Raw genomic sequence first — 25,649 nt, 5'->3', positions numbered from 1 at the left:
TTTGTCACAGTAAGATTTATGTTCTAATACCTACAAATTCCCATTAATCACTTAAAAATTTTCTTTTATAAAAATAAAACTATTCGACCAATTTACACGATTATTGAAATATGATATTTTTGTTTCGTCATGGATACGTACATCATACAGATTTTCTTTTTCTTTATTTTTGTTTTTTAATATAGGGGAAATCCTGGACAAGCACCAATATTTGCAGCAGAAATAATCACAACAAAGTTAAAAAGTTCAATTAAGATAAAAAAGAACTGATGGTGATTTACTTCTGCACGATAGACTGAATTCATCAGCTCATATCCAGTTTGTTTTAAAGAATCACTTTCACTTTAGATGTTGGCAACCTTCATGTGGTCGCTCCTATAATACCTAATGTCTTTCAAGAAAGAATTCTAACTAGAAAGATATCGAGGGAAATAAATATCTTTTTCTTTCTTTTCTTTTGTTCCTTATTTTCTTTTTCCTCTTTTTTTTCTCCCTTTTTCCTTTCCTCTTTTCTAACTTTTTCTTTTTGTTTCTTTTTCTTTTCTTTTCATTGTAATGCATTTTATATAAATTGTATTTTTCTTGGTTTTACAAGTGAATGTTAGCTTTTCTATACTTTTATCTTTTGCGCAACCTAAATAAATAATATTTAATATCTAAATAAATAAATGCAAATTTTTTCATATATCACACTTATAATTAAAACTGCTCATAACTGTTCTGATCAATAATAGAACATATTTTTAAAGAAATTATATATCAATCTAAAACATGATTATTTATATGCTTATTAGCATAACCCTTTTTTAAAGTGTTTGTAATAAAATAATATTTGCTGTTATTCAGTTGTAATATATATATATATATATATATATATATATATATATATATATGTGAAAGTGTCTGTCAGTGTGTGTGTCTGTGTGTGTACATTTCCCTACGCAATAACTCTGTCAATGTTTAGTCTACAGACTCGAAATTTGATATACAGGGTACTGAGATTTGGGAAATTGATGTGATCGGTTTTTGGCTAGAAATTTGGCGATTAAGGGGTCAAAATTCAACGATTTGACTTTTGAGAACTCTACCAAACTCCTCCGACAATTTTGAGTCTACACACTTAAAATTTTAGATATAGGTTCCTTGGACATGGATCTAACTTAATAACTTGATTTGAGCCCAAAACAATAAATCTTAAGGGGTCAAAGTTAAAAAAATTGACTGCTTTTTTTTTTTTTTTTGTCCAACATACACCTCCAAATACCCGGGCAACGCCGGGCACCCATGCTAGTATATATATATAAAATAGTTTTGTCAAGTCTTTCAATCGTAGATGTGTCCCTTTTCTTCCTGAGATTCTTATGGATGGTTCTGCTCTTAAGACGAAATTGACTCTGAAACTTTTTGGCCTTTCCTTCTCATCAAATCTTTTTTGGAGTTTATGTATTAAATTCATTATTTTTCTGCTTCTTGTAAAATTAGTTCTCTCTCTCATTCTAAATACTTTCTCGCACCTGACGCTATTCTTTATCTTTACAACTCTATTGTCAGGCAGTGTATGGAGTATTGTTGCCATGTTTAGGCTGGTGAATCTTTGTCTCATTTGAAGGTTTTTGATAAAGTTCAGAAATGCCCCCCCCCACACACACCACCTTTCTTCTTCTCTGCAACCTCTCTCTTCTCCCAAATGTGATGTTGCTAGTCTTTTTTATAAATACTATTTTGACGTGTGTTCTTTAGAATGATTTGATCTATTCCCTGCTTCTTTTGTCCCATTAGTTCATTGGTCTAGTGGTTTCCATCGATTTGCTGTTTTGATACCTCATTGTAATATAGCTTCTTATCCCAGAAGCTTCTTTCCAAGAATCACAAACTTGTGGAACTCTCTTCCTGCTAACTGTTTTCCTCCTACCTATAACCTTGGTCTTTTCAAGACTAAGATCAATAGACATATCTTTGTCTTTTCAAAAATCATCATTCTTTTTAGCTCCTTACATCAAGTGGCTTTGTGTCTTGTCTGGAGTGATTTCCATTAAAAAATAATAAAAATTAAACTGATTTAAAGAATAAATTACCAAATCTTAAATTTTCAAGGGAGGTAATTCCACTGAAAACTTAATTTTATAAATTATAATAAATTTCTTTTTAAAGATATGTATTGTAAAAAGAATAGCTAGAGCTATAATAGTAGCTGCGCTGGATGGCGGATAGTTTGTTGCTTCTATTAAATATTGTAACACTGGCGGTCACTTAGAGTAATTGGTTAAAAAAAATATGACATTGTTTGAAAACTTTTATTACTTGAGCAATGACAAACACGAATTAAACGCTATCACTTTTTTTTTTTCTGAACTATATTTGAACTTTTTTTCATTACTTTTTTTTTAGGTATGAACTACGTGTTGAATATTGCTGGTAGCCATCGCCAATTGGAATCTGTGTTCAAAGTGACAGAAAATTCTCGTATGCATGCAGCACTGCTTATGTCCAAGATTTATGATGATATGATTTCAGATAAAGAGCGAGAAATCTTCAAGGAACATTGTCATAACTACTTTAAGTAAGTAATCACATGATGAAAAGTAGCATTACAAGCATATGCTGTATTTTCGTGGACAGTGGCAATATTACATACCTAATGTGTTTCAACAAGTCATATCTTTTTTATTTGTTGGTCAGTTTTTAAAAGAATTACATCGATGAAAAGAGAATAAAATAAGCATTCCAATGATGTTAATTTATTTTTCTTTTATGCATTCAATGTTTTTATGCTCCAAGTTAAAAATGAAAAAAAAACGGTAAAAAATGATGACAATACAAAGGGAAACACTTTTTCAATGTTTACATTTCATATGTTACATTTGGATACATATGCGCAGGGTTAAATTTGATTGGATATGGCTGAAATCTTACAGGCTATATAAACAAAGAAGTCCATTTCTACTGGTATTTGATTTTTATTTTTACGACCACAGGAAGCAAAGTTACGACCGAGCAAAGTTAACAAAGAATATTTTAAAATTGATAAGATAAATCGGTATATATCATCCATTTTCATATAGATAATAGTTTCAGAATTATTTTCATGTATAATATGTAAATATTTGATAATTATTAATTGCGCGGAATTTTATTTCAAATGTTATCTTTTATAGAAATCAAATCTGCTTACAGAAAAACGGTCGCTAAGCATGTCATGCGCTGAGCTGACTAAAGTATTCTCTTAAAAATAGAAAACTGTGTTTCTGCTTTCGTCTTACGAGACTAGTCATTTTTTTACTTTGAGTTTGTCAATTTAAAAAAATTATTTTCAAGTTTTTCAAATTTGATTTCCAAACAATACTATTTTGTTGTTTTTAACGCTTTTAGTACACATGCACTAAAAGCGTTAAAAAAACAACAAAATGTACATGCGTTTAACTACTTATTTGTACTTAAGGTAGAATTGTGTTTTTTAGTGGTCAAAAAAACAAAAAACAAATACATAACAAATAAAAGATACTTGTGCATTTATGCTACCATGCTGAAATAATAACATTATTTAGAAACCCATTCTTAACATGGGGAAGGAAGGGTGTTTTTTGTTAACTATTCTGTACTTTTACCTAACATAAAAAATAAAAATAAAAAAGATATCGTGAAACTTGAATTTATTTTTAATTCATTGCCAAGACTATTTTTTCGAATCTGTAAAACAAACCCGTTTTTTTTTTTTAACTGAGGATATCTAAATAATAATAATAATAATTAGGCGGTTCGATAAAGAATTTCATTGTGATGCATTTTGTAAATTTTTACCTTGTTTCCACCTTAAGTTTTCTTTAAAATGACTACCTTTAAAGGTTTCCGAATGTACTGAAAACGAATATCGCATTTAAATTTTCCACAAATAAGTAGCTTTCTGGATATTAAGCAATATCATTTCTTACGTTATTGCTGGTGGCCATCTTGGTATGCGCGTTTGTGTCACCAGTGATAACATAAGAAATGACATTGCTTAATATCCTTATTCATTTGCAGAAATTTAAATGCGATATTCGTTTTCAGCATACTTTAAAACCTATATAAGTAATTTTAAATATTAAGGTGAAAACAAGGTAAAAAAATTATTGTTTTATTTCTTTGTTTACATAATTGAATTTTCAGTAAAACAACAGAATAGAAATGACAAAAATTACCATCAACTGGTGAATATATAGTTGTTGCTTATCAGGATTCCTGGTATCCTGGTACTGTGAAAGTTACATCGAGGATTCATGTAGAGTACGATTTAGGGTTGCATCGCAAAAAATAGGGGTATATTTTGGGCCAGATAGAGAGGATTAACAAAATTAACAATTGGACTGGTCCCAAAATGCATAAATTCTGGTCGACTATGGGAATTCCCATCTTTTACAAAAATCCAAAATCTATATGGAAATTTTTCTTTGATTTATTTCTGAGATTAATTCATATCTACTCAATTTTTTTTTCTTTGAAGCCAGTAGTAAATACCAGCCATGAATGCTCTTTAGGCATTCAATGGCTACACCCAAGATTAAGCTCTCCTTTGGTGAGGAGGCATGAAAATGCCTATTCTCAATAAAGCTATATTTAAATACTACTATACTACTTAGTTTTGTTCATAAATAGACATCCACTGTATGATACCATATGCCAGTTTAAAAAAATTGAAATTTGTACATCTGAATTTATAATTCATGGCTTATGGTAAAGAGATACATCAGATTTGATTGCATAATCAGAAAGAGCACACAATTTTACATAAGAGTGCCAAGTTTCATGAGAATAGCTTGAAAAATAAATAAATGGTGGCGAAATTACCGAATTTCTTGAAATGTTGAGGTCCATAATTTATCACACTTTTTCTAAAGAAAAATGTCTACGGAAAAGCCTAAATTTTCGCACTTAAAATTCTCATAACTTTTGAACTACTGACGGTATTTGCATAATTCAAACGGTTTTAAGCATCTTTTACATAGCTCTTTTCATGCAAGTTGATAAAATAACATGCAAGTTGATAAAAAGAAAAAAAAATCAACTTGTAATGCTATGAAAAGAGCCAGAAAGTATGATTCTAAAAATTTTTGACTATCTACTTCAATTCTAAAATCACTGACTCTGACTCCTCAAAGCCTAAAACCTCTGACTTTTAGAATTCCAAAAATTCAAATGATCAAGTCTCTGACTCCAACTCGTAGGATTCCCACATCTCTGGTTTCTCATTTTAAAACCTTCCAATATTCAGTGTCCATTTATTCTTCTGAAATGAAAATACTCCTAGAAATCTTGAGAGTTTGATTCTATAAACCTCGAGAAGACAGCATCATTTTTTTTTTTCATACATATTAAAAAAAATTTGTTATTCTCCCCAAACAAGGTTTATTACAACTTAAGCTTAAGGGACTAATGTGGTAGGGGCCAGATTTATCAGTAGGCATCTTGGGTGGGAGTTGAGTAGCGAGATGCTTGTTCATATTGTATTTATTTTTATTTATTTTTTATTTTTTTTGCATCATACTAGTTCAACGACTAACCAAGCGTTTGATTGTATGTTGCTTAATTTTTATCTAAGTAGCACAAAATTGTCGTTTTAAGAAATTACATCAAGATGAAAGAAATAAAAATTGTTTCTAATCTTTGTAAAATAAAAGAATTTAAAAAATTGAGTAAAAAAAGAAAATTTTTAAATTGTGTTCTTATCCAGAACTCTTCTCATATTAAAAATCAAAAATAAAGAAAAATCTTACATTTCTGAACTTTTAAGATGAGGATTGGTTATTTGTATTATTTGGACTACTTTTCTCATCTTGATTTCGTCTTCATTTTCACTATGTTTCAGTTGACATATCTTGTTGAACTTGGGGATTTTGAATCCTTTATTTAATTGAAGCAGGTAGTATGCTCTTGCTCCATCAGCCCCAACTTAATAGAGGTACTAAGTAATTTGCAATTGTAAACATGGAAAACTTTACAAAAGGTGAGACATATTGGCTACCAAAAGTAAGGTTAAAGAACATCAAAACGCCATAATACATGGACAGATTGAAAAGTCGGGCGTAGCTAATTATATAATATGGACGGAAAAGGGAAACCATCTACCCTTATGGGATGAAATAAAAATTATAGACAGAAGATGACTCAAAGAAACGTCACGATGATCAGTTATTAAGTAAACTTAATATAGAATCTATAATGATATGGTAATTGTTAATTATAAATAACGATATGGTAATTGTTAATTATAAATAACGATATGGTAAGTGTTGATTACAAATAACGATATGGTAATTGTTAATTATAAATAACGATATGGTAATTGTTAATTATAAATAACGATATGGTAAGTGTTGATTACAAATAACGATATGGTAATTGTTAATTATAAATAACGATATGGTAATTGTTAATTATGAATAACAAATAAATAATATAGTAATAAGTAGATAGTAATAGAGTTCAAAATAGACTTCGTAGCTTAGTGGGGGATGCGCTTTCCTCTTATTGGAACCTCTTTACCACAGAAGAGATGTTGCGAGCCTGTCTCTGCTTTATTGTTATTTTCATGGCAAGTGCTCATCTGAGCTCCAATCTATGCCCCCCCCCCCCTTGCTAAACTTTCATGAAAAACACTCGTCTAGCCAAAACCACTATCAATAATTTCGCCCACTCTTTATCTGTGCCGAAACCTAAACGTAGATTCCATGAACAAAGGTTCTTTCTTAGAACTGCACACCTGTGGAATTCTCTTCTATTTGCCTGCTTTCCAGCTGACTACAATTTGTCTTCAAGTCCAATGTAAACAAGTTCTTGAACCGTCCCTCTAAGTAATCCAATTTATAAAATGTTCACTACTTACGATTACTACGCTATAATCACATTGACTAATGTATACCCATTAACCCTTATCCTCGCGTGGCCTCTGGGTCTTGATAAGTGGGGACTCCTATGTAAAAAAAAAAAAAAAAATGTAATGACATTTGCATGTAGAAATAAAATAGGTTTAAGGTTTTTAAATTCTTACTAGAACCCATGGTACAATGGTTAGAGTACTTAGAAAAATTCAGTTGTAAAAGTGACCTTCTTTTGAAGATTGAAGGTTCAATCCTCAATGACCAAAAATACAATTTTGAATTTTTGACTTCTATCCAGTCTTGTGTGTGTATATAAAGTGACATTGTTTAAGGAACGGTCTACCAAACTCCTCCATCAATTTTTGGTCTACAAACTTGAAGCTTGATATATAGGAGATTTGGACTTTGGATTTACTATATATTGGGTACAATATAATAATTGATAAAGAATTGACTGCATAATAATAGATATGAAATCTGCATAAATTATTATATATTTAAGCATATTTTATGATCGAACAACACTAGGTGGCCTGCTAGTCTATAATTAGTTTCCATGTTGTATTAAATCCTATACTAGGTCAATTTAAAAAGCCATTGTTATTCTTTGAAAAGTTTTACTCTTCACATTCTTTTCTGTCTATAATCTGATACATAAAAGGCTATATGTCTGTCTCCATATTTTCAAACTTGATCTCCTCCGAAACTAAAAGTTGCAGAGCGCCGCTAAGGGCCTCAAATGATCGGATTTTTTATGGATTGGTCTTTAGCCTGGTAAAATAATTTTTAAGGGGTCAAAATTGAAAAAAATCGTAATGCATTCATTTTAGTTTATTGTTAATTTTTAATCAGTTCATATGATTGTCATGTTGGTACATTGGTAACGTCACCAGCTTTGAATGCTACAGTTTCGGTTTCGGTTCTTACTGGTGGCACCCAAATACTTTTTTTTTTACTTTTGAAATCACAACTCTACAATAATATATACGAAATCTGGACAAATTAAAATATAATATTTAAGCGTATTTTACACTCAGGCAAAACCGGACACTCCAGATATTTTATCATTTTTATTTTCTCATTTTTTTCAGGGAACAGTTTGGTGAAAGAGATCTGAATGCTACAATTGAAGCTGTTCGAACGATCACCACTTTATTACAGGTATGATTACAGCCCCCACTCCCCTGTGTACTAGATATCAACAAATGTGGCTAGATGATGCAGATTTTTGGTGGCATTTGTATCCCTGGTATATTTCTAGTTAGAATTTTTTTGTAGAAAGACATCAGTTACTTACGGGAGGAAGTATGTAAAGTTTGCTAATATCCCTAAGTGTCTCTACAAATAATATCCTTAAGTGTCTACAAATATCTAACGCCTCTCTGTGTAGAGGTTTGTCAGGACAACTTGACATGAGTATTTACAGCCCAATTAAGATCACTTTATTATGGCTACCCAGCACTAACTTATACAAACAACTAGCCTGGGTGCCCGGCATTGCCAGGGTGTCTGGAGGTGTGCGTTGAGCCAAAAAAAAAAAAAAGTGGTAGTAGGCAAGCAGGCTCGAACTCATGACTCGAAGGTGGAAAAGAAAGTGAAAGAAAATCTGACGTCTTACCCCTACTCCATGACACGATCGGAAGTTCGGAACGTTAAAATTAGACAAAGTCAATCCAACCGATATGATGACTTGCAAAAATGGCTCGCAAAAAATCGCCCCTCCTTGTAGAAAACTGCCTGGTTGAGGGTGAAGGAAGTAATGTTGAGCCGAGACATCAAGCTTCAAAATGATACCGATCTCATGAAAATCCGTCGCCTCTGTCGAAAGTTTTAGGTAGACATACAAACATACATACATACAAACAGGTGAGATTTATATAATAGATGATGCACCTTCTCCAAGTGATGTTGCCTATAGTAACAGCACTAAGCTGGATACTCCACCAGACTAGATGAATTCTTGTCCTGAAATCCAGTAAGACTAAGGAATCACAAGAAAGGTATACTGTAACACTGTTTACTAGTGAGAGAAAAAATGTTCTTCACTTCTGTACTAACTCAACATTTGATAAGTAAAGATGAATTTAATGCAACATTTGAATATCTGTGTGTCTCATATAGAGATCAGTTGTTTACCCCAATAAAGGACACTTTGATTTCTGAGAATTATAGCAGGTAAAATTAAACAAGATATATATCTTGTTTATTAAAATTTTTATTAGGTTGACAAGAAAGTTCTTGCAGAATTTTTAATTTTGACTTCAAATGATTTATTTTCAAATAAGTTTTCATTATAATACTTTTACGGCACAAAAGTACTGTCAACAAATGAATGAAATGCATCAGAAGTTTCGACAACCACACCCAGCATTAGTCAATAGAAACGGCCCAATTCTCTACGACAATGCCTGACCACATGCTAAATCAACTCTGCTGAAGTTGAACGAATTGGGCTACAAAACTCTGCTTCATCTGTCATACTCTTCAGACCTCTCACGTACTGTCTACCACTTTTTCAAGCATCTCAACAACTTCCTGTGTGAGAACTGCTTCAAAAACCTGAGCGATATAAAAAATGCTTTCAGCGATTTTGACACTAGAACGCAAGATTTTTACATTACTGGCATAAATACACTTGTTTTGCATTAGCAAGTGTGTTGATTCTGATGGTGCTTATTTCGATCAATAAATTATTGTTGGAGCCGAAATATGTTTATCTGAATTTAAAAACTAAAAACTGCAAGAACTTGTCAACCTCATATTAAAATTAAAATATTAAAATTGTTTGTTAACAAAACAAATTGTAGCAGTTTAGGCTCTAATACAATTATACCTCAGCCCTGATATACATTTTTTTATTTACATAGATATAATATAACACCACAGTGAACCCAGAATGGTAATCATTGAAAATAGTTCAATATCTAAGCTTAAAATAATTCCCTGATTTTGGTTGAGGGCTGGTTGGAAGCATATTGTTAAGCAAATTTGTGCACTTGTTGAACCGTGCTGAAATAATGTTATTATTTAGAAAGCCATTCTTAACATGGGGAGAGGAGGGTGTTTTGTAACTATTCTGTACTTTCATCTAACAATTCAATAAAAAAAGATATCATAAAATTTTAATTTAACTTGAAAATACTATTAAAAAATAGCTTGCAAATCATCAAACAGCATGATCATTACTCACAGAGTCAAATGTTGGGTTGACTTTCCTGAAGTATCTGGTCGAATGTCCATACTCATTGCAATGTTTGCAGTACAATTGCATTTGGAGCCAGCCATTTTTTAATTTTTTTTCTGATCCTGACCATATCTGTTGAGGCCATTATCCAGCTTTTTGTATATTTGGATGCTAATGTTCTTATCAGAAAAGAAAAATGATTGAAAGATACTATCCCATCCATGTCATCACGCTTTGAAATCAATCAGATAACATCTGTATGACGATTTCTCTTCCATCATAATGCAAGATGTGTCTGGCAATGTTTCCAGTTGTGGAGGTTCCTTCTTTGTCTGTTCCATCAAGGAAGTTTCATTTCTCTACTATCACCTCCTCGAAATGCTTCTGTATCACCTTTTGGACATGAAAAGAGTTGGTTTTTGGGTAATTCTTATGATATTTTTTGAATTCTCAAATTCAAAACTTACCTATATGAATTTTCAGCCTCAAAACTTGAACAAAACTCGAAATATTTAAAAATATGTTAATATATAGATGTCACCAGGATCATGACTCGCATTCTTTTTTTGAACTTATGACTTTTGTGTAAAATTAAAATATTTTCTAATTGTCACAAGTCACATTTAATAATTTTTAGATTTTCTAAGGCATTTTCAGAAAAAAATACTCTGAACCAAATATTGGTTGTGGCATTTTAAAATTTTCACTGTTCTCCGTCAAATTTTTGCTAAAATTTTCATAAATCTATAAAAATTTTGACTGAAAATTTTAATTTTTTTCTATTGGAGAGTCTGAAGTCTAATAGATGATTAAATTCAGTAAATTAAGATATAATTATGGGTTACTGAGGAAAAATTTAATTAATTGAGCATAGTTTATCATTTTATAGCTCTTAATAAAATACAATATATGGAATAAGCCAAGTTAATTTTGAAAACAATATACCTTCAAAAGCTTGTCACTTTTCATGAAATCGAGCTTTTAACTTGATTTTTTTTTTTTTATTGAACTGGAAATTTTTTAGTTTCACATAATGCCCATAAATGTGTAATGTTTGTCTGATTTTGGCAATTTTTATGCTTCAGTCCATTGTGCACACTATTGATATTTATTTCCTTTCCAAATCAACCATTTTATTAACTTCTTTCTTGTAGGGTCCATTTGAAGTTGGCTTACTCATTCTTGGTATGGAAGGAGTGATTGGTGTATTGGTATCAATGGCAAAGAGTGACAATAGATTACATCAGGTAAGTAATTTCTCTATCTAATATATTAAAGTTTGTCAGATTTTTCTTGTTAAGATCTAAATGGCAATCAATCTTAGAAATCGATATTTGATTTGGACTAAGAATTTCTTCTTTTTTATCCTTGCAGCATGTTCTTTACACTAAAAAACTGTAGTTTGTTTCAGTTTAAAAAAAAAAAAAAAAAAATTACACCAGCAAAGAGATAATCTTTCACACCATTAAGAACAAATATATTTCTATATATATATACATATATATATATATTTAAAAAATTTTTTTTTATTCAATTTTCACCCCAAACAAGGCACAGTGCCACTTTGAAGCAGGGGGCTACTATTAGGGACTTAATTAGTGGGGTCATTATGAAGGGAGATGAGTAGAAAGATGTTTGTTAACATTACACTTGAACTTCTGCATATCATTGCAGTTGGGAAAGCAGAATCCCGGAAGGGAGTTCCAAAGACCCGCAGTTCTGGGGAAGAAACTATTGGAGTAAAAGGCTTTCTTGCACCTAGGGATCTCTACTGTAAAGGGATGAGACTTAGTAGCTTGTCGGGTTTGTCGGGGGTAGTTACGTCGATGAGGTACAAGTGTTTGCAGTTCGTCAGAGCATTCACCATTAAAGTATTTGTAGAACAGGCAGAGGGATGCAACATCTCGTCGATGGGACAGAGGCTGAAGCCTAGATGACAGTTCAGGACCTATCAGGTTGGCGACTCTCTTTTGAACCCTGTCCAGGAGCGAGAGACAAGCAGCAGATGCACCAGCCCAGATGTGACAACAGTACTCCATACATGGGCGAATGGTTGCCTTATAGAGGTATAGGATACTGTCAGGCGTAAGTAGTTTTCTAGCACGGTAGAGGGAGCCAACCTTCCTTGCAGCAGCCTTGGCAATGCTCTCAATGTATCTATTCCAGTTCATATTCCCTGTAAACGTTAGGCCGAGGAGTTTAAAAGAAGTACTTTCAGGCAATATGTTCTTGGCCATTGCTATTGGTGGCAGAGAAGGTTTCTTGTAGTTATTGAAGGAAACAAGCTTAGTCTTAGCAGCATTGAATGTGACCAACCATTTTTGTCCCCATTCCACTACGGATTGGAGGTCATCCTCTAGTGTTTCTGCCATTTCCTTGGATATGTGTTCATTTGTTTTCCCCTCATATCTGTTATAGAGAGTGGTGTCATCGGCAAATATACCCATCTCCGAAACAATTTTATCAGGGAGGTCATTTATGAATATCAGGAATAATAGAGGTCCAAGGATAGACCCCTGAGGTACTCCCGCATTTATGTCATATTGTTTGGATGTACGACCGTCGAGGACAACTTTGATTTTTCTATTACTTAAGAAGGATTTAATTACATTATGAATTCTTCCAGTGATTCCATATGATCTAATTTTCCTTAGAAGACCATCGTGCCATACCCTGTCAAAAGCCTTAGATATATCAAGGGCCACCGCTCTACCCTCCCCTGTTTTATCCAATGAACGGTATATACGTTTAGAAACTACAGTTAAGATATCTGCTGTTGAACGGGCTTGCCTGAATCCATATTGCTTGTCAGTCAGGAGTTTAGCAGCTGTTAGGTGCCGGACTAGGGCTTGATTAACTAAGGACTCAAATATTTTAGCGAAAAGCGGGAGGAGGCTAATGGGGCGATAATTTAGTGGGTCAGTTCTTTCACCAGAATTCTTGAAGACTGGTACCACAAAGGCGGTTTTCCAGCAGTCAGGAAAACAAGATTTGTTAAGGCATTTATTGTAAAGTTTGGACAGAACTGGAGCAACCTCGGCAGAGCATTTTTTTAATAGCACAGCCGGGATGAGATCTGGTCCACACACTTTTGAGGTGTCTAGGTTTTTTATAATAGCATGTACCTGAGAAGGGGTGATTTTCAAATCGTCTAGTGTGGCGTCTGTTCGCAGAGGAAAATCAGGGAGTGAGTGGTGTACTGAGTTCAGTGTGGAGTTTGAGGCAAACCGACTGGCAAGCAGATTAGCCTTGTCAGTTGCCGTGCAAGCAACCTCATGATTGTTTGTTAGTGGGGGAATAGTTAACTGTCCATTATTAACTATGCTGTTGTAGATTTTCCAAAAATCCCGGGTTCCTAATTTCTGTGCTTCGACGCGCTTTCTGGTGGTTTCAGAGTAATCTGTCTTAGCTGTCTCTATCACTCTCTTACAATTATTTCTAGCTTCTATAAACTTCTGTTTATTTGAGCTGGACTTATGTCGGTTGAATCTGCGGAACGCATGCTGCCTTTGACATATGGCAGCTGCACAAGCAGAAGTAAACCATTGGGGAGAGTGGGGCTTGCTATAGAATTTCCGTGCGGGAACATGTGCTTCAATAGCAGTTTTGAACCATTCAGTGGTCTCATTTGCACACTGTTCTGCTGGAAGAGTAAAGATATTTTGCCAGGGGGCGTCTCTGATGAGCTCCCTGATGGCTTCCCAATCAGCCTTTTTGTAATACCTCGTTGTTTTGAGTAGTGGGTCTTCAGTTTTATGGCGAAAATTTAGGCTGATTTCTACCATTATCACAGCGTGATCAGCATTCCCGAGTGGGCTGTGGGCATTTGTTGTACAGTCATTGGGAACCGTTGTCAGAAAGAGATATAAATATATATATATATATATATATTTAAATAAGGGAGTAGTCACCAACAATGTGTATTTTTTAACATTATTTTATTATTCCGTGTCTTGGTTTTTCATTGAGAATTATGTTTGGATCATTGTAATAATGTTTTTAAGTCATTGAAATCGTTTACGTACGTTTCAGACGGTCTGATGCGTCCTTGTCAGAAATTATTTTCAAATGTGTAAAAATGGCAATTTTCGTAGCTAGTTTTAAGTTTTTCCAAGGGGTGGAGGCTTGTAAGTGTTTATTATACATTGGTATGCTGAATTTTTATTGCTTTTTTTATTTCTTTTTTATTTGGTATGTCCAGGGAGATTTTGATCTCGCTGTAGTCAGTCGCTATCTCTTTCTGCTAATGTGTTTTTCTTTTCCTTTAGGGTGGGGGTAGGGTGTGTGTGTGTGTGTGTGTGTGTGTGTGTTTATGTGTGTGTGTGTGTGCGCGTGTGTGTTTTGCTTTTATTGGTTTGGGAATGTGTATATTGTTTTATAGTATTTTGGGGTTATTTGCTTTCTTAGGAAGGCGGCTGTGGTCTGAGGTCGTTACTAATGTGTATGTGTGGGGAGGGGGGACTGGCTCTTCTGAAGTAAGGGTAGGGGTGCTTTCATTCTATTTTGATATTTATTTTTTGGATTCTTGGATTTTAGTATTGTGATTTTTCATTTTAGTCTTATGTTTGTTTAGAAAGAGGGGTGTATTTAAGATAGGGAATTTTTTAATGTTTCTATTTATTTGTCTCCCCATGTGGGTATGGCCAGACCCAGGATCGGTTCCTAGTGTGGGGAAGATTTTGTTCCCCAGAGGGGGGGCATTAAGAGGGGGTGTAGGTATGGGAGGGGGATGATAGAAGGGAAGATAGTCATTTCAGTCATGAGGGGGTTCTCCTCCCCTGACTGAGGAGGGAGCGAGGTGTTGGAACAGATATTATACTATGGTTCTAGGTGTCTCCTAGTGTTGTTGGTTTCGAGGTTAAGTAGGGTTGGTATTGTTCAGTGTGTTGTATTAGAGATAGAGGTGTTATGTCTGTGTGTGGTTGTATGTGCGCACGTGTGTGTGTTTTAATGTGTCGGTTCTGATTTATGTGTGGGTGTGTGTATGTGTATGGGTGTGCATGCGAGTGTACCTTGCATTTCATGTTTTTGTGTGATGGTATTAGGTTCTGTTCAGTTCAGGAGTAAATTTGGTGATGAAGTTTTTTTCCTGTGTAAGTAAATAAAAATAATTGTCTGTTTGGAAGATTGGCATTATTTTGAAGCTGTTTCCACTGCATGTGTGTACGTGTTTTGAAACATAGATGTGTGTTATCTGCAATTTTGATGTTGCTCTTATGTAAGGCCACTCTATTGCTGAAATTTTTGGTGGCGCCTATGTAGGATTTGTTGCATGTTGTGCATCTTAGTGCATATACTACATTTCTGGAGGTGCAATTTAGATCCTTTTTTATTTTGAATGTTTGTGCTGGGTTTTTGAATGTGTATGTATTACCTTCTATTATTATGTCACATACTCCACATCGCGTTTTGTTGCATTTTGTAACTCCTTTTGTAGTATGTGGGATGAGTTTTGAGGAAGTTAGGATGTGTTTTAAGTTTTTGGGTTGGCGTTTGCTTTTTATTATTTTTGTTGTTTTAAGTATGTTGTTTAGTTTGTCGTTCTGATTGAGGAGGATAAGGTTTTTTGTTATCTGTGTGAATAGTTCTGGGTTGTTTGTGTTGTGTGTAGAGACGTATGCTAGAATTTGTTCTTTGTTGTGTTCTTTTGGGGTTCTTAGTTGGTCTATTGGAATTTTTTCAGCCAGTTCAATACCTTTCTGTATTAGTGGTAGTGGGTATCCTCTTTTCCGCAGTGTTATTTGTAGTTCATTCAGTCTAGTTGAATGGAGGTGTCTGTCTGTTACTATGGTGCAGACTCTACGTTCTAGGGAATAGGGTATTGATTTTAGACAGTTTTTATGATGGTGGCTTTTGAAGTGGAGGTATTGTTGAGTGTCTGCGGGTTTGTGGTAGATGTCTGTGATTATGTTGTTGTTTTTTATTGTTACTAGGATGTCTAGGAAAGGTAGTTCTGTGGGGCTTTGTTCTAGTGTGAAGTTTATTTTTGGGTGTAGATTTTGTAGTAAAGTGTGGAGTTCTTTGATATCCCCCCATGAGGTTCTCCAGAGGATAAAGCAGTCGTCTTTTCCAAGATTTTATGAAGAGTGTTTTTATATTGTGCCCGTACTTTTGCTCTATCCTTTCATAAAGGGTCTCTTCTAGGAAAGCGAGTGTAAGGGTGGCATATGTCGGTGCCATTTTGGTACCCATTGCTGTGCCTAGTATTTGGATGTAGTTGTCTTTATTGAATTGGAAGGAGTTGTTATTGAGGATTATGTCGATGCTATCAATCACGAATTGTTTATTGAATCTGGGGTGTAAAGTCTGTGTATGTTTGTCAATCCAATATGCGATAGCTTCTTTTCCTAGATTGTGTGGGATATTGCTATATAGGCTGCTAACGTCGAATGTGGCTAGTATAGTCTCATCGTCTACTGTTTGTGGTAGGGAGCTAAGAAAGTGTGTGTTATCTCTTACAAAACTTCTGACTAGATTGGTGAAGGGCTGTAATAGTATATCTATTAGGTTGCTAAGTCTGCTTGTTGGGCATGATGGTCCTGCTACTATGGGTCTGAATGTGAGGTCGTTGGGGTTTGGGGTGCTTATGTATTCTGACTTTTGTATGTTGATAGCATGTCTTACCTGGTTAGATTTGTGTATTTTGGGTAGCCCATAGAAGATGTTTGTTTTTGTTGTTGTATATATATATAAAGAAACTTTGTGTGTGTGTGAATTTGTTCCCATGAACTTGAAAACAGCTGGGCCGATTTTTATGAAATTTTACACGATGCTACTTTATGTGCCTGGCAGTGTTCTTAGATAGGTTTTGTATCAGAATGTCTTCAATAAGTATTAATAATTGATAATTTTAAAAAGTTTGATGAAAGAAGGAACAGGTGATTTTTACCAAAGTAAATGTCTTACACAGCCTAACATCGAAAGTGCATATGAGAAGTTTTATTACCACACAAGCAGAAAGGCCTAACATATAAAATCAAGATGCTTATGCAATTTAGCAAAGATATTAAAAAACAAAGAGAAAGAAAAAATTCTCTATGTTGTACGTGCCCATTATGGAATGAAGTTCTCATAAAAAAATCACTTAATTTGATCAAGTAATTTTTTATTTTACAGAGGAAAATCAAATTTTAGTCAGACCCATCATGATGCAGCCATCTTGGCAATTTCAGCTACAAGAGGGGGGGGGGTACCAGGGGAGATAACTCCATCTAATTCTTAAAGTTTGTCACATTAAGTTCTGATAATTTTATTAATAAATTTGAAACATATTTTTAAAAGAAAAAATATAAAGAAAACGGAATATCTAAAATTATTTGGAACTAATGTGGGTCAAAATAAATAAATTACCAGAACATGTTTCATACTCTTTGCTTTTTAGTGAAACTGGTTCTCCAAAACCTCATTCTTTTAATCATTTTCTGAACAAAAAGAAAAATAACCACAATATTTTCACACCTTTCCATTTAAAAATGTTTTCTTGAATATTTTTTACGTTTTCAATAAAAGCTCTGCGAGCTGGATTAAAGACTTAAGCAGGCCAGATCTGGCTTGCGGGTCGTAGTTTGGAGACCCCTGATCTATATGAATAAAACTCATACTAACAAATTTAATGTCATGTTAATTATGGTTTTAATTTCAGATGACGGCAGTTGAAGCCCTTGTATGTTCTGCTTCGAACAAAGACAAGTGCACTGGAGTTCTCAAAGATGCGGTTCCAGTGTTAGATGCTTTGTATGATTGTACGGATCCACATGTTAGAGTCAGAGCTCTTGTTGTGAGTATAACATGCATACTGCATTTTGAAATCTTGAAAATGAAATTCAATTCCAAGTAAATTAATAAATGTCATTTTGTTGTGTTATAAAGTTAGTATAAAATTGAGTTGAAATCAAACGTTTTATCCAAATGAACAACTGAACAAAAATATTTTATCCTTTCAACCAACTAATTGGCTTTATCTACTTGACGTCTAAAGTAGTTTATCTAAAGTAAAGACATATAAAGAAAAGTTACAATAAAAAAACAAAAAAAAATGGATGCCAATTTTGACGTATTTTAATATTATTTTTCTTACTGGTATATAATCCGATTGAAAAGTTTTCAAAAATCCGATTAGAAAGTTTACAAAACAGCTGAAATAATGAAAATTGTTTTTTTTTCCCGGGCAGTGCATCCCTTAAGTTATAAAATATATGTGACGATTAAGCTACACTGAATATTCCGCGTTTCATCCACTCTAGGATGCTTTAGACCTGAAGCATCCTAGAGTGGATGAAATGCAGAATATTCAGTGTAGCTTAATCGTCACATATATTTTATAACTTACTAACTAGCTCTACCTACATATTGAGCACTATTGAAGTAAATACTTAAAGTTTACGCATAAATTTATACTTTCGTATATTAATTTTATGTAATAAATGAAGTAGTTATATATATATATTTTTTTTTGTGGCAAGAGTTGCGCAATCCTCAACCCTCAAATATATATATATATATATATATATATATATATATATGAACCTTTATTTGCCACTAGTATTTAACAAGGCCAACTCAGGAGAGGTGTGGTTGAGGATTATATATATGAACCTTTATTTGCCACTAGTATTTAACAAGGCCAACTCAGGAGAGGTGTGGTTGAGGATTGCGCAACTCTTGCCACAAAAATTCCACGCGCAGGCACCTATACAGTAGCCTGTCAAGATTGAAGGAAGTTACTATGTATGTATATGTGTGTGCATATAAATACATGTGTGTGTGTGTGTGTGTGTGTGTGAGAGAATATATATATATATATATATATATATATATATATATATATATATATATTATTGAATAAAATAGCATTTCATGTCTACCAGTTCTGGTTTGGATCTTTTCCATCTCCCTAGTTAATTTTCTTGCTTCTGGCAAGAACTGGTTGATGTATTTACCATAGTTACTGTAGGCCCAAGTACTTTCAAATACGTCTGGATTCAAGTAGGAAACTGAAGAACATAGTGAGGGAACTTGAGAGCAGTATTGTAGCACTTGCCAAAAGAATAAAAAAAAAGTGAAGCATGCATGGTCCCTCGTGAGCACACAGTGAACGAGGCATAAAAAAATGTTCATCGTTTGCCCCCTCCCCCTATTTAGCCCCAAAAGTCCCCAAGGCCTTCACATATTTAAATTTGAGTTCAGCACTATGCAAAACTGCTAAATAGACATACACAGAAAATTTTGGACAAATATGGTAAAATAGTCCCAAAAATGGAATGTTTTTATTAGCCCTAAAAGAGCCCCTGGGGCACACCCAAGAGTTATCGCAAAGTATAGACAAACAAAATTATATAGAAATTAGTTACAACTTTTCGGAAAGTTTTATAAAAATCCAAGACATCAATTTTTTTTTTAATAAGCACAAAAATGTCAATTTTAGCCATTCTAACCCGAAAGGCACCCCTACAAGGGCAACCAAAGTTTTCCCGGAAAATCTGTTCTGTTACTTTTCTACTCATATCATGTTTAATGTTTGTGCAAAATTTCAATGAAAAAATTCCAAGATGTTATTGAGAAAAGTGCGGACAGACGAACGGAAGAACAGACAATTTACAGGTCCACTCTCCTTTTGTTGGGAGACCAAAAAAGAAAACCAGAATAGAGCGAAAACCGAAAATAAATGGTTTAAGTAAAATGTACGACTACTTTACTGAGGCATACTAAGGGACACAATAGCAGTAGAAAAGTATGAAAAGCAAAAGCTGGAAGATTATTGGAGCCTCTTTTTTAAAATGAGAGTACTTATAATGAAGAGGCCAAATGGATCCAAAATGTTAAACGCAACAAAAACAAATCAGAAAATGATAGTGTGACATCAGCTTGAATGATGAAACAAAATCTAAATTTGTTCCAGAATTAAAAAGTTTGGATGAAAACAACCTACCAAGTTTCTGGCTTAAGCAACTAACAGCACTTCATAGTAATTATAATAGTTGCTTCATCAGACTATTGAGAGGTCAAGAGGCTACACCAGCATGTCTGTTAAAAGGTAATACAACCCTCATATCCCAAATGAGTTTAACACAATGCCTTAGTAAGTACAGACCCATTTGCTGTTCACTATAACCTCACTACAAGCTCTTCACTGGCCTGGTTGCAGACAGCATCTATCAACAGTTCTCCTCTGGAGCATACCAGGAAAAAAGAACAAGTAAGATGCAGGGGAAGTGTTTAGGCACCAACGACCAGTTATTGATTAATAAGACCATCCTGTATGAAGAGGCAAAAGAGTCTAAGCATGGCTTGGCTTGATTACCAGAAGAAATACGATAGTGTGCTCCATACATAACTACTGTGGTACCTTGATTTATATAAGATCTTTCCAGTAATAAAAGAAACTATTGCTGTACATATAAAATTGTGGCAAACAACCATGGCATTAAGCCGCACTAATGAAACTGTTAAAATCCTCAACATCAAGCTCATTTCCTTTACGCTTCTGCTTGGCGATAGATTTATTAAGCAAATTATTCAATGAAAGCCAGAGTACTCGCAATCTGAGCCAAGGCTGCCATCAAGACCCGAAAAGACTCAACCACCTGACCTCAAGCTGTAAGTCAGCTCAGATTCTGACTTAAGTTGATTCTTGCAGGTCATATATAATTTCTCCAAAGATATTGGAATGAAGTTTGGTTTGGAAAAAAATATGCTAAGTGCTCCATCAGATGTGGGAAGAAGGTTCAAACAGAAAACATACAGCTTGATGAAGATACTGACATCAAGGAGCTAGAAGAGCAGGAAAAATGCAAACATCGTAGCATAGAAGAGAACGATTCAATTTAACAGGCCAAGATGATAGAAAAAATTAGCAGTGAATATATGCACTGTGTAAAGAAAATCAAACAAAAACACAATAACTTTAATAAACTAGCCACGCTTGTGATAACATACAGCTTTAGCATAGTTGACTGGTCACAAAGGAACATAGATTAGACTAGACATTAAAGTGCAGAAAATACTGACACTTTACAGAAACCAGTGTCTGCCTAGGCTTTATCTTCCTGGCAGAGCAGGAGGTATTGTACAAATATTGAAGTATTGACAATAGTGTGTGTATTAGGCAAAACTTTTAAATATTTCTATATATATAAAGGAAAGGGAGATAACTCTTTTGTAAAATTAACTTCTTTGTCAAGAAATATTTGGGAGATATCTGATCTGCCATTGATTTTGCATTGACTAGATGACAACAGAAAACAGGAAAAATTCAAAAACAAGATGTCACCGAAATTGGCTTTACAATAGACAATTAAATTCTGCTCATTCATAATAATTCTTTTAGTTGTAAGATTGTTGATTTTTTTATTTTTTTTATCTATAGAATTTTCATCCAATTATTTCTTCATATTTCTCTCATAACACTTGCACATTCACCTCTTCACAACTATGCATTCATTTTTATTTTGATTGCTTTCAGGGTCTCTGCAAAATGGCTTCATTTAAGGGAACTGATTACAGTATCAAAACACTAGATGAGGGAGAAAATCTTATTTTGGCAGAAGATTGTATAAAGTAAGTCTCTTTTACCTAACAATAATCATACTTTTTTCTTTTTTCCTTCATTTTATGCTTTTAACAAGGGTAATATGGCGTACACAAATAATTTTGTATTACGTTAAGCATTTTAAAATATTAGTTTCATAGACAATATTATTAATTATAGGTTGTTGAGTGATAATGTTGCCTATAAAACCTATAAAAATATTTTAAAATGCTTAACATAATACAATTTTATCCTGTGGTGCTAATTCTGGAATTACAGAATTTAAATCATTAATGTTTTTCCTGTTCTTACTCCTTGAAATTCTCACATTTTCTCCATTTTTTTTTTTTTTTATTTTTTTTTTTTTTTCATTTGCTTTTTCAGCTGATGTTGATAAAAAAACAAAACAATGTTTGCTTAGATATATATATATCTTGGGTGAATATAAAAATGAATATTTTTCTAAGGTATATAATTCTTAGTTAAATTTGTTATGAATAATAAGCTCAGTGAAGATTTATTCAGAGCATAAATTTAAATTCAAATGACCACAAAATGTTAATCCACAATTAGGATGTTTTTTTCTTTTATTATTTTAATATTCATTTATTTTTTTAATAAAACATGTATAAGATGACTATGGAAAAAATAAATATAAAAATAATCATGACTTTTGTGGTAACTGAAATGGAACTTTACAGTATGCATATGTATGTTTATATGATGAGAATAAAGGAAATAATATTCTGACAAGATGGAGAGATGAAAATGGAACATACCAAGTTATATGTTCATCAATGTTTCATCTTTATTTCAAGACTTCCTTGGGACGATTGAATTGAAAAAAAAATAAAAAATAAAATACCAGTACGATATTTGAAAATATATTTTTAAATATTGTACTGATATTTTATTTTCTTCAATTTAACCTTGAAAGAAAGTCTTGAAATAAAAATGAAACATTGATGGAAATATAATTTGGTTTGTTCCTTTTTAATCTGTCCATATATATATATATATATATATATATATATAGTCATCCACAGCCAGAATGTTTTCTCTATATCACAGCTCTTCAGTGCAACTAGACTAGCAACTATCATCTCAAGCCAAGATCAAAACTCGACTGCCTAGGCAACAGTCAGTGCTTCTGTTATGTTATTTGGCTGCTGCTAAGATGAGTATACAAAATTATAATGATTAAATATTGTTCAAACGCCTAAGCTCTATTTATTTACACAAAGAGCATTGCTTTATAGTGGCAATTTGGTATTTTATGGTAATTTTGTTTACCAAAATTACCATAAGTTAATACAGTAAATTTACTGTTTCAGTCTTAAAGGACTAAATAAACCTCTAGTCTTGAGTAAGACCAGAGGTATATTCTTGCATGACAATGTCTTTTGAGACTGAAACAGTAGATTTATTGTAGTAACTTATGGTAATTTTGTTTCCCTAAATTGAATAAAATAATATCTTGCTCTTTTAATTGAGTATTATCAACAACCTTGTTGGAATTTTATTTTTATTTTTAGACATTTTAAACCTGAACTATATATTTATGCAATCACACAAATATATAGCAATCTTAGAGGTGTTATTTCTAAAAAGAAAGATGGCCATTTTCACATGAGAATAATTTGTACGATGAGGACTAATTTGATTTATCACCATTATGAAAACAGAAGGAAAAGTATTTCGTAATTTTGTAAGAGAATATGAAGCAAATATAGATAAAAAGCTATTAAAAAATTTCTCAAGAGCAAGAAGAAATACTTAGATCATTTTCCATTTTCTATTGTCCAGATATCTTACAAATCCTAATAGGGACAAGGACCTCTGGAAATGGGCAACTGAAGGACTTGCTTACCTAACATTGGATGCTGATATCAAGGAATTAATCATGCTTGATCGTGAAGCCATAAAGTCAATAATTGAAGTTGCTAAGGTGAGATTCCAAAATCAGTGAAAAAAAAAATCTAATGCTTGTCAAGAATTCCTTCATATTAAAAAAACAAAAATAAAGAAACATCTGTATGATGTACATACGCATAACAGAAAGAAAATATCGTATTCCAAAAAGTATGTAAATCAACAAAGTAGTTTGTTTTTGTAAAAAAAATAATTTTGAAGACAAATGTTAGTATTTCAATGTCCACATATAAAAAAAATTTCTAAATCCTTATAAGTTTCAATTATTTAGAGTTATGTTCCTGGTTTTCAAAATGGTGTTGCAATATCATCACTGCTTGTTTGGTCACAGAATTTAATTTTCTTATTTAAAAATAAAACTAATCGATCAACTTATGCGATTTTTAGACTACAACATTTTCTTTCCTCCAAGCGTACATGCATCAGTCAGATATTTCTTTATTTTTTTTTTAATATAGAAGGATTTTGGACAAACAACAAAAATCTTTCATTATGATGAAGAAAAGGGCTGAAATAGTCACCCTTAAAAGAAACCTGAAAAGAAAAGATACTTTTGGGTGTGAGTAATTTTCTATCATAGTAGAAAGAGCCCATCTTCTTTGCAGCAGCCTTAGCAATATCATCAATGTGTTTATTGCCTGTGAATGTTAAGCCGTTTGAACAATGAGCTCTCAAGTAGAGTGTTATTAGTTATAGCAATCGGTAGTTGAGCAGGTTTCTTGTAATTGTTAAAAAAATAAAAAGAGGTGGTCTAGACTTAAACAAAGGTGGAACTCATTTGGAAAAGATCCTTTTAGACTGAAGAGTCACAGATTGTCTACAGTGATTGTATAAACAAAGTAAAGTAGAAAAAAAATTGATTTCCTCCCAACATTCAGTTATAAATATATGGAATTTGAATATAAACCTAAAAAGATATACCTCATGTCTGACTTTTTTTTTTAATCACAATTTTTATGAATTAAATAATTTGTTGATGTATTTACTTTTCATTGTCATCTATATTATATTTCTCTGCATCTGTTAAACACATTCTAATCGAGTACACTGACTTTATAACAAGGGATAGTTTATTTAAAGAAAAAATATTAAGGTTCTATTCGAGAAAAACAAACCCCACACAATACTTTCATATCTTCAAAAAAAATGAGCCTTTATCAAAAACTTTAAAAAAGAACATATCACTCGTATGTCAGCTCGAGCAAAAGTAAAGGTCTCCTAAACCCATGTATAATCTGCATAAAATGACCCAAAGGGTTGACATATGTCTGTCTCTCTGTTCATCTAGCCATTCAACTGTTTCTTGAGAACTACTAGGTTGATCTGGCTGAAATTTTGTATGTACATTTATTATAAGCTGCAGCAAACTATTATGGTATCTGTTGAATGTACACTTAGGAACTAATAGGGATTAGTCACCACAAAACTACATTTACTATCATATTTTCTCAACAACTACTGGACTGATCTGGCTGAAATTTTGTATAGACCTTTGTTATGATAAGATGCAAGAAACTAAGTATTATAGCATCGATTCGATAAACAATTAGGGATTAATATGGATTAATATTTAATGCAGAAATGAGCACAAATTTAACCATATTTAGCCATCAATTTGACATAGAGCACACATTTAAGTTAATAGGCTAAAACATTTTCACATTTTTAATGAGTTAAAATTCCAGTTTTGTTTGTATTGTTGTAAGAAATTATTCATAATGGCAGCACCTGTTTGGTGTGTTGGATGTAGGTATCGAAGAAAAGAAAAACTTGTGTTTGTAGCTGGATTCTTTTTATCTCTGGCATTAATTTGCATATGAAGGGAAATAGCTGCTTTAAGAAAGATGAATTGGGGAGGACAGAGAATTGAGTGTTTGACAGCTGAGAGAAAAATCAGAGCTGAGATTTGTTGGTGTGAATTGCGGTGTTGGTGAAAAGGAGTTCTGTCAGTTTTCCTTTTGAGGCTTTTTTTCTTTTTTTTTTTTGTTACTATCTCAGAAAAAAGTAAATGGTGAACATTTAAGTTGATGTAACAAAGTTTTATTTCTTCAGACTTAACGAGGCATTTTCTTTTTTCAAAGTTTAACACATAATTTGTTTTTTAATATTCCTCTATATGCTTGGAAGAAAAAAGCAAAAAAAAACTTTGTTT

At 33.0% G+C, this 25,649-nt stretch overlaps 1 protein-coding gene across 1 annotated transcript in view; it reads left to right on the top strand.

Annotated features, from left to right (window-relative positions):
* LOC145243523 (protein unc-45 homolog B-like) overlaps positions 1-25,649 on the top strand; it is an 86,520-nt gene that overhangs the window by 35,045 nt on the left and 25,826 nt on the right. Inside the window, exons 8-13 of the mRNA XM_080106492.1 lie at positions 2,389-2,560; positions 7,946-8,015; positions 11,193-11,285; positions 17,681-17,815; positions 21,500-21,594; positions 23,372-23,513. Of these exons, the coding sequence (XP_079962618.1) occupies positions 2,389-2,560; positions 7,946-8,015; positions 11,193-11,285; positions 17,681-17,815; positions 21,500-21,594; positions 23,372-23,513 (707 nt within the window). The remainder of the gene's footprint in view (positions 1-2,388; positions 2,561-7,945; positions 8,016-11,192; positions 11,286-17,680; positions 17,816-21,499; positions 21,595-23,371; positions 23,514-25,649) is intronic.

Source organism: Euprymna scolopes, chromosome 22, assembly GCF_053919585.1.
Source record: "Euprymna scolopes isolate OS-2025 chromosome 22, ASM5391958v1, whole genome shotgun sequence".
NCBI lineage: Eukaryota > Metazoa > Mollusca > Cephalopoda > Sepiida > Sepiolidae > Euprymna > Euprymna scolopes.
The sequence above is the reverse complement of the archived record's forward strand: the minus strand, read 5'-3'. Positions and strand labels throughout refer to the sequence as shown.